Source organism: Lolium rigidum, chromosome 2, assembly GCF_022539505.1.
Source record: "Lolium rigidum isolate FL_2022 chromosome 2, APGP_CSIRO_Lrig_0.1, whole genome shotgun sequence".
NCBI lineage: Eukaryota > Viridiplantae > Streptophyta > Magnoliopsida > Poales > Poaceae > Lolium > Lolium rigidum.
In genome coordinates, this window is record NC_061509.1 from 38,586,903 (window position 1) to 38,597,183 (window position 10,281).

The 10,281-nt window shown below is 48.3% G+C and overlaps 1 protein-coding gene across 1 annotated transcript; it reads left to right on the top strand.

Moving 5' to 3' along the window:
- Positions 1-7,035: 7,035 nt before the first annotated feature.
- On the top strand, positions 7,036-10,281 carry LOC124689543 (phytosulfokine receptor 1-like). The gene has a single exon (XM_047223058.1). It carries the CDS (start codon positions 7,036-7,038, stop codon positions 10,279-10,281), a length of 3,246 nt encoding a protein of 1,081 aa, XP_047079014.1.

Sequence of the window (10,281 nt, forward strand, 5' to 3'; positions counted from 1 at the left end):
TGATTCCATCTACATAAATTTTTGTTCTTGTAATTTACACATGTCAAGTAGTGGTTTATGTACTTAGCTCTTATGTTACTAAATAGTACATGTTATTCTAGCTTCTAGCACAGTAGCTATGTCATAAGAGAGAATAACATGGTACTATAATGTTGTATGTCCTGCGTTAATACATTATGCCTTCCTATGTGTAAGGCCTCTAGTCTAACTTGCAATGGAAAATTTCAATTATTGAGGTAGGGTATGTATGGACCGTTGTTGTAACTGTATTACTTAATATAATAAACTGGCAAGGCTAGAATAACATTCATATTTTTTAGTGGAGGGACTTTAAACATTTCCTGGATCTCAATTTCCCCACTTATAAATGGAGAGCTTCATAATGCCTGTTAGTGACTAACACAAGGCTTGAACATCTGTGCGGCCTGTGCACCCGACAGCATTACAAAAGTTAACAAACAATGCACGAGTATCTTCCACTGAAAAATACTGTTGTTCTGCTAGTACATTTGGATTGTCCAATAAGCATATTCTTATGCTTTTTTACACAAACATATGGTTCTGACAGAGACTATTATAGATCATATCATTATGTTTCAAACACTCAACTAAGACAAAGCTACAATTCTCCCTTTCTTTTGTTCAAATGGACCTCGGTAACTTCACTTTTGCACTGTAACTGGATTTCTATTTAAACCAATATACTTTGTTATTTATAGCCTAAGGAAAGTATGGAAGTACAATAATGTCAAATATATTTGATAAGAAGTGAGCATGTCATTTTCGTCTAGTATCCAACATAGATGTTCACAGTGATATGCATGTTCAAATTATATGGTTTGGGTCTGACTGAATGCACTCTAGGGTGACAATTATTTGACCAGACCAAATACTTAGTACTGGTACAAAATTGTCTATAAGCTTTCTAATTCTGCAGACTATTCGAAGGACCTTCACTCTTATCTCAAATACTGCAAAGATGTTGTTTCCTAGGATTGCATGTTCAGTTGAAGAGGAGCACTTGATAGAGAACTTTCATGATATGTACAAAGGACAAGAGGTAATGCACCCAACTTGATGTTGTTATCAGCCCTTATTCCTTTTTCTGCATCTAGCGGTGAAATTGTAGTGTGGCTCTCAAAAATTGTGTCCATCATGATTACTGCTCATCTTATCTGACTAAAAAAATAATCTTGCCCTAATCTTAATTTTGTTGCTCAATTCCAATATTTCCCTCCCATGGCCTGGTTTAGTTTACTTTGAGGTTATTACTTATTAGCTGTACCGACATTATGATAAAATCAATTATGTAATGTGAACAAGGTTAAAAATCCATGTCCCTCGACGCTGGCCTACACACTCATTAGCGCTAGGTGACAGCTGAACGATGAGACTTGGCACTAGGTGACGGTCTAGACGGCCAGCCAGGAATTGACCTCTTTGGTAGGGAAGTGACCTTGCCCGGTGAGGGAGAAGAAGGGAGGAGCTGCTGTTACCGATGCGCCACCTAGTCAGGCTAGGCAAACACAAAATGCCAGCCCAACATCTAGTGCCTTTCTGAACCTTGAGTGCAGACCATAAACAAGTTTCTATGTATGGATGTTATTTCAGGAACAAATTCAGCACAAGAAAAATCATAAATGATCTTGGAAACCAAACACAATTGGTTCAAACTTTTTTATTTATTTTGAGGAACTGCCAAGTCATAAAATTATAGATGAAGAACAAGAAAGTTGCTATCATAAGAAGTTAGCTATTTTATTCTAATCGCATATTTGTTTTGAACGTCAAATCTACTGATTTAGCCTTTCTGAACCTTGAGTGCGTACCATTACCAACCTTTATCTATGGATGCTTTTTCAGGAACAAAATCAGAACACAAAAATTGTAAATTATTTTAGAAACCAAATAAAATTCAATTTTTTAGGAACTGCCAAATTTTAAATTAAAAGAGAAATAACATGAGTTAGTATTCATAAAAAAATCTTAATTTTATATGCAGATTATTTGAGCTTCAAGTTTGTATGGATGTTAGCACCTGGAGGATTATCTACATGTCCTTTGTGGGTGATTCTTGTTGACTTCATGACTAAGACTTTTGCATTGTAGGATGAGAATGCAAAAGCACACATGGAGGAAATGCGAACCACCAGTGGAGTGAATAAACGAGGTCGGGATGGAACTTTTGTTGGTGCAAGGTGCTTTTCTGCATCACCAGGGATACAACGTACTAAGTCAGAAATGGAAGATCATGGATTTTGTTATATGTCGCCAAGGAAGTGGCTAAAATCAGATGGTTATATTCACCACAGAAGAAAGACAATAACTGGCAGTCTTCTTTGTGTTGGACATGCTGATTATTACATGTTGATACGCTCATTGGCCAAGCTTGCAGAAGTTGATATTAGGATTATGCATACTAGTGTGCTAAAACTTGAGAGGAGACTTGCCTGGATAGAAGAATGAACAGGCATAACTTTGGACGCCTTAAAGAATCTACCTAGCTAAGCAAATGATGTGAAAACACTCCTTCAAAGTCGCTTGAATAGGCGAGGCCACAAGGAAGTTGAGCATATTAGAAGAAGCAGACACACTTTCTAGGATTAGAAACCTCCTGGGAGAAATTTTTGCTTGAGTAGTCCAAACATGTTCTCAGAGGAGCTGATCATTTCAAAATGAAGGTGACATCTTTCACAAGTTGAACAAGACAACAGATCATGTAATGGCAGAGCAAGAGCTGAGCAGGAGCCAAAGCTCAACATCACTTCCTGTGTAGGCTTGTCCAGAAGCCTCGTCATCGGTGTAGGTGAGCCATGGCATGTCTCTAAAAAACTGTGGAGTGCAGCCGGAGTGCGGCCGAGACAAAAGGGAGAACTGCAGTCACGGCAGGAGGTTCGTCGAATTCATGCAGAGCTCTTTTGACACGAGCCAACATCTCGCTGTGCCTCACCAAAATCAGGAACTTAAGGTGAGGGTCATTTCTTTTTAACTTGAAATGGATATGCTGTCTTTTAGAGTGGAAGGTCCAAGCTGAATTTCTCATGAACACATGCTCTTGGAATTCTCAAAAGATGTAGATCTCCCTTTTGAATGAATACTTGTGCTCGATGCGTGATGAATATGTGTCAGTATTTTGCCTATTGACGCGTATGTTCTCCTATTTTCTTAGTATTAATAGCTCACCTCTCTTGTTTCAGTAGGCCTGTTTTCAAGTTGACTTGTTATCGAGGGAAATTTTAAACAGATTTTGATTATGTCCGTGCTTGTGGAATATCCATGAGCGCCTAGTAAGCACGAGCCCAGAGGAAACTATGAGCATGTGAATAAATGGCCAAATTGTTGTGGTTTAACTTTGGATACAATTACTTTGTATTTGTGTGATAATCTAAGTCCTGAAACTCTTGACTTCTTTCAAAATAGAATCCAGGATGTTTTTTATCGGTAGGATTCCAAAAATAAACATGGTATTACAATGACATGCCATCTAAAATCTACAAGTATGAAATGACATTTGATCACTCATTGTAAATCATAAAGAATAATTTCAGGTGGTTCGAGTCAATGGAATGTTTTTGATATAAACTGTAGCGCAAATGAATCCTGAAGGAAAAGTTCCTGTGGATTTACCTGTACAAATCAACAACCCACATAATTTTTGTATGTTCCTTTAAAGTTCGTTTGAACCAGTGATGCCCTACATGGCCTCCTCGGAGGATCAGCCATGATTATCAACATATGTAGAAGAAATGGAATAACTTCCTAGTTGGACTTTTTGCCTACCAATCAGTTGCTTAAAGTTTGTTGTCTGCTCCACTTGAGAGCCTGTCTACATACACTACACAGAGACCAGCAGATGGATGGACGTTGCCGGTCCACTGTCTCCAAGTGCTGCAACTTTTTTTTTTCTACCTGACTGTTACCCCTTCCACAAAGCAATGGATGGATTCCCAATTCCCCTCCTTTTTATTATCACCAACAAATAGAGACCACATGGATTAGCAAGCACATCTAAAAATGTGCTTGGTTCCTATTTAATTTGATTATCTTTAGCTGATATCCACTGTCGTAATGGTGTGTTACCACCACAAGAAAACACTGAGATTATCACATTCAATCTTAATTTACGGGGGCGAATATTATGTGTCGATCTGGGTGTAAGTGTGGCACTAGTATGGAGGGGATTATGAGGCTAAGAGTGGCTATTTAGTTGGTGCTTGACACTTGTGCAGCTCTTGTGTGCTCTTTTTTTGTGAAATAAAAGGGTACCAACTTCAGCACTAATTAGTAGTAGTGCAGCATACTAGATCCTTCTAGACCAACTGAGTGGAGTATTTTATTTGATGAAAATGATGTTCACTACAGTTGTTAGAGGAGCATTATTTAAAAATATCTTATTTGATGAAACTAATGTTCACTACAGTTGTTAGAGGCACATTGTATAATTAAAAAAATCCAAACTGGCTTGTAGCAAGTTTATAGCTGTACACAATCTCTGAAATCATACCATATTATCATATTTCTGGACATACATAAAGAAGTCAAGTATTTTGTTCCAACCCCAACAAAACAAAAAAATCTTGTTATAAATTAAAAAATAAATCTTAGGTATGATAAGGATAGCAGGAAGTGGCCATGAAGATCTGCAGCAACATCCTCTGACATCTTTAGACAACAAGTGGATTCCACCACCTCCATCCCAACATATTTTATGCCTGCCCAGATGGTTGACATGCTGTGAGCCGTTGCTTCAATCCAGTGGTCATCATGAGATTAAGGAAAGCTAATTAAGCAAAAGGCTGCACCATCATCAGACATTATCAAATATAAAACCCAGAAATGAAGAACCACATAGATAAGAAAAAAGATAGCCTCTGGTCTACATGACAACGGTACTGTGGCTGACCCATAATAATCATGTGGTTTTGTTTATCATATCCTGATGAACATCTTTAGGTGCCTTGTACCCTGTCATTTTGATGCTAACTTTGCAGATACATGAGTGGTCACTAGAATATTAGAAATGTTGCTGCAATTTGTGCTAGTGGAAACTAAAGCTGTGGGTGATCTTGGTATATAAAACCTTGGACCAGGGTGAACGAAAAATTAATTAAACGATTAATTAGTTACAAATCAGTACATGAAGCTATCTTATGAGCCACCTTGCCCTGATCAGTTGGTCAGCTGCAGTGTGCCTTTTCTCTTAGAGTAACAATGAAGCATGCCTTTTGGTCCTGATCCAAGACAGATTGATTAGTATTAGTGCAGCTAATTAGCTAGCTGCTGATAGATTCTGTTACTGGTAAAGATGGCACTTGGAGTGTAGCTGAAGGGGTGCTAGCTCCTAGATACCTTTGTCTTGGTCCAAAAAAAAAAAAAATGGTCATGGAGTTTTGCTTAGTACATGTCAATGTTTCCGTGTACCTCATCATGAACTAGTTGCATGTTATTCAAGGCTTACATTCCATTTTCTTTGCGGTTTATCCGGGCTGACCCTTTCAGTCTTAAGCATGAAAAAAGGTTAATTTAGGTCAATCATGCAGCACAAGCATTGGAAGAGCAATTTGATAATGCAAAACAAATAGTACTGTCGTATCTCAGTTCTTATAGTTAGACTTTGAATTGCTGTCAGGAACCTACTTGGTTGCTTCATCAACAGTCCTTTTAATACAATCCTATGTCAGTTCTCTTAGTTAGCAACAGCCAACAGCTCCATAGTTTTAGGCCTTTAAGCTGCTCAAAAACCTACTTGGGTGATTGCTTCATGAGGAGACCTTCCTTCCGTCCATACCTGAACTTGTTGAAGTGACAGGTCAATTCTTTTTGGTTTGGATTTCTGACCATCCTCCATATTATTGTTCAACTTGTCAATTGTTTTCTTCAGCAAGTAAACTTGCCAATTGTTTTTGTTTTGGCTGCAACAAACTGCAAGTGGTTGATGTGCTATTGTTCTAGACCGATCCTTAACTAATTCTCGGTGAAGTTTACCAATCTTTGTAAATGGTAAAACCACTAACCCCAAACCTCTCATTTTTTATATGTGTGCCTAAGTCCTAAGACAGAATGTAATTAGTAGTAAATAATTACTAACCCCGCTCATTCCTAGACTAACAGTCCCCAGTTTCACCTGAACCTGACGCTGACAATTACATCGGTTGGTAACATTTGATGACAAGCTAGAGATGGTAAAAAACTTATAATAAGAAAATAATAATACTATCTGATCTGACTTTTTGGCAGCTAAGTGCATGCATGTACATGCAGACAGAGGAAGCTTCTGCTGATCTAAACACTAAGTCATCTGCGCCGGCCGTTTTTCCCTTTAATATGCTTGCTTAGGAAGGCATGATCAAGGCGTAGACTTGAGTATTTTTTTTCTATGTCGGTAGAATAGAGTGCATTTTCTACTGCAACTTGTAATTTCTTTCTACACATAGATACACAGATAGTTTGTTAGGGAGACGGCTGCGACTTGTCTCGTGTACTCGTTGTCTCGTTCCTTCTCAACTTGTCTCCTGCTGCTGATAATAATATTTCTCAGACAGAAATTCAGCAGTTTGGAAAGTCATTCTGACTTCTGAGGCTGTTGATTATACTGACCAATTAGGTCATTAGGCTAGTATATTAGCCCTCTAGCCTCCAAGGTTACACTAATATACCTGCAGCTGGATTGCCACGTGTCACCATCGTACGACCGTTGACCTGCTTCCCCTCCTTGACCGGCCACCGGCGAGGTCACCCTCACCCTGCCATTAAACTAAAACCTCCTCCTCCATTGTGATCAGAAAGATGGAAAGAAAATGACACATCACCCAAAACAATATGTATACATACGCAGATATAAGTCCTGATACATCCAAGACAACCATTTGATTTTCATGGAGAAGAAGATCGATAAGAACTTAAACATACTTAGCCAAGAGTCAAACCTAGCTGACAGACGAACAAGTTTTTAGTTAACAACAACCATCGTCTCCCTCCTCCGGGTTTTCTCCTTGCAAGAAGCTCGGATTCTTGATGCGTCCATGCTTATGATCAATGGGCCGAAGCAGAGGTAGTGCACTGGTGGCAGCGCTGCGGTTGCTGCTGCTGCCGGCGATCCTGCTGCTGTCGCGGTGCCGGACCGGCGCGGCGCAGTCCTCGCCTCCCTGCGGGTCCAGCGACCTCCACGCGCTGAGAGGCTTCTCTGCTGGCCTCGACGCTCCGGTCGCCGGCTGGCCTGCCGCGCCCGATGAAGGCTGCTGCGCGTGGCCCGGCGTGCTCTGCTCCGGCGCGTCCGTCGTCGGGGTGGTGCTGCCCAACCGGACGCTCCGTGGGAAGGTGTCCGCGTCGCTCACCGACCTGACGGCCCTCCGCGTGCTCAACCTCTCAGGCAACGCGCTCCGCGGCGCGCTGCCGGCAGGCATCCTCCGGCTCAGCTTCCTCGAGGCGCTCGACGTCAGCTCCAACGCGCTCGCCGGCACGCTTACCATCTCGCTCCCGGCAATACGCGTGTTCAACGTGTCATACAACGCGTTCAGCGGTGCCCTGCCGGTGCTCCCCGGCGCGGCGAACCTCACGGCGTACGACGCGTCAGGCAACGGGTTCTCCGGCCCCGTCGACGCCGCCGCGGTGTGCGCCTCGTCGCCGGCGCTGCAGGTCCTACGGCTGTCCATGAACAGGCTCTCGGGTGACTTCCCAGCCGGGTTCGCCCAATGCCGATCGCTCACCGAGCTCTCGCTCGACGGGAACGGCATCACCGGCGGCCTCCCCGACGACCTCTTCGCCGCCACGTCGCTGCGGATCCTCGTGCTCCACACCAACTCTCTCTCCGGCGGGATCTCCCCGGGGTTCCGCAATCTCACCGCCCTCGTGCGGCTCGACCTCTCCTTCAACGCCTTCACCGGCGCGCTGCCCGAGGTGTTCGACGCGCTCGCCGGCACGCTGCAGGAGCTCTCGGCGCCCAGCAACCTGCTCAACGGCAGCCTCCCCGCCACGCTCTCGCTCTGCGTCAACCTCCGCGTCCTAAACCTCCGCAACAACACGCTCACCGACGCCATCGGCCTTGACTTCCGCGCCGTGAACCGCCTCGTGTACCTCGACCTCGGCGCCAACCGCTTCACCGGCCCCATCCCCGCCAGCCTCCCCGAATGCGCCGGCATGACGGCGCTCAACCTCGGCCGCAACCGCCTCACCGGCGAGATACCGCCGTCCTTCGCCGCGTTCCGCTCCATCTCATTCCTCTCCCTCACCGGCAACGGCTTCTCCAACGTCACGTCGGCATTAATGATACTGCAGCGCCTGCCGAACCTGACGAGCCTCGTGCTCACCAAGAATTTCCACGGCGGCGAGGCGATGCCGGAGGCCGGGATCGACGGGTTCACCAACATCCAGGTGCTCGTCATCGCCAACTGCGAGCTCACCGGCGCCATCCCGGCGTGGATCGCCGGGCTCAGCAAGCTCAAGGTGCTAGACATCTCGTGGAACAAACTCGCCGGCCCGATCCCGCCGTTCCTCGGCGAGCTCGACCGCCTCTTCTACATCGACATCTCCAACAACTCACTGCAGGGAGAGATACCGGCGAGCTTCACGCGGATGACGGCGATGCTGGCTGCAAAAGGCAGTGGCAACGACGAGGACACGACGGTGCAGGACTTCCCGTTCTTCATGCGGCGGAACGTGTCGGCCAGTGGGCGGCAGTACAACCAGGTGAGCAGCTTCCCGCCGTCTCTGGTGCTGGCGCGGAACAACCTCACTGGCGGAGTGCCGCCGGCGATGGGTGCGCTGGCCAGGTTGCACATCGTTGACCTGAGCTGGAACGGCTTCTCGAGGTCCATCCCGCCAGAGCTGTCGGGGATGACAAGCCTCGAGTCCCTCGACTTGTCACACAACGCGCTCTCCGGCGCCATCCCGCCGTCGCTGACGCAGCTCACCTTCCTTTCCCACTTCGCCGTCGCGTACAACAACCTCTCCGGCAAAGTCCCCGTCGGCGGCCAGTTCTCCACCTTCTCCCGTGCGGACTTCGCAGGTAACCCGTTCCTGTGCGGCATCCACGTGCGGAAGTGCGACCGGAATCAAACCGCGGGCGGCGCGAGCGGGAGCAGTGGCCGCAGGAGGAGCGCTGTCAGCGCTGGTGTCGTGGCGGCGATATGCGTGGGCACGGCGCTGCTGCTCGCCGTGGGCCTCGCCGCAACGTGGCGAGCGTGGTCGAGGCGACGGCAGGAGGACAACGCATGCAGGGTGGCCGCCGGCGACGAGAGCTGCGACGACTCTTCGTTCGACGCGACTAGGTCGTCCACCTTGGTGCTCCTCTTCCCAAGCGACGACGACGACGACAGCGCCGCCTCGGAGAGGACGACGGTGATCACGCTGGACGAGGTGGTGAAGGGGACGGGCGACTTCGACGACTCGCGCATCGTGGGGTGCGGCGGGTTCGGGATGGTGTACCGCGCGACGCTCGCCGACGGCCGCGACGTCGCCGTGAAGCGCCTCTCCGGGGACTTCCAGCAGATGGAGCGCGAGTTCCGCGCCGAGGTGGAGGCGCTCTCCCGCGTCCGCCACCGCAACCTCGTCTCGCTCCGCGGATACTGCCGCGTCGGCAAGGACGTCCGCCTCCTCATCTACCCCTTCATGGACAACGGCAGCCTCGACCACTGGCTCCACGAGCGCGCCGGCACCGACGTCCTCCCGTGGCCGGCGCGGCTGCGGGTGGCGCGCGACGCGGCGCGCGGGCTGGCGTACCTGCACGGCGGCAGCAACGGCGCGCCGCGGGTGATGCACCGGGACGTGAAGTCGAGCAACATCCTGCTGGACGCGGACATGGAGGCGCGGCTCGCCGACTTCGGGCTGGCGCGGCTCGCGCGCGGGAACGACGACACGCACGTCACGACTGACCTGGTCGGCACGCTGGGGTACATCCCGCCGGAGTACGCCAGCTCGCCGGCCGCCACGTACCGGGGCGACGTGTACAGCATGGGCGTGGTGCTGGTGGAGCTGGTCACCGGGCGGCGGCCCGTGGACATGGCGGCAAGGCTCGGCGCGCGGGACGTCACCGGGTGGGCCGTGCGGCTCCGGCGCGAGGGGAGGGGCCACGAGGCCATCGACACCGGCGTGTCATCGGGGAAGCACCGGGAGGAGGCGGAGAGGGTGCTGGAGCTGGCGTGCGCCTGCGTCTCCGAGGTCCCCAAGGCGCGGCCCACGGCGCAGCAGCTCCTCGAGCGGCTCGACGCCATCGCCGGTGGCACCGCCGCCGACCCGGAGACTTCCTCCAACGACGGAGCAGCACGTGCGGTAGATAACTTTTAA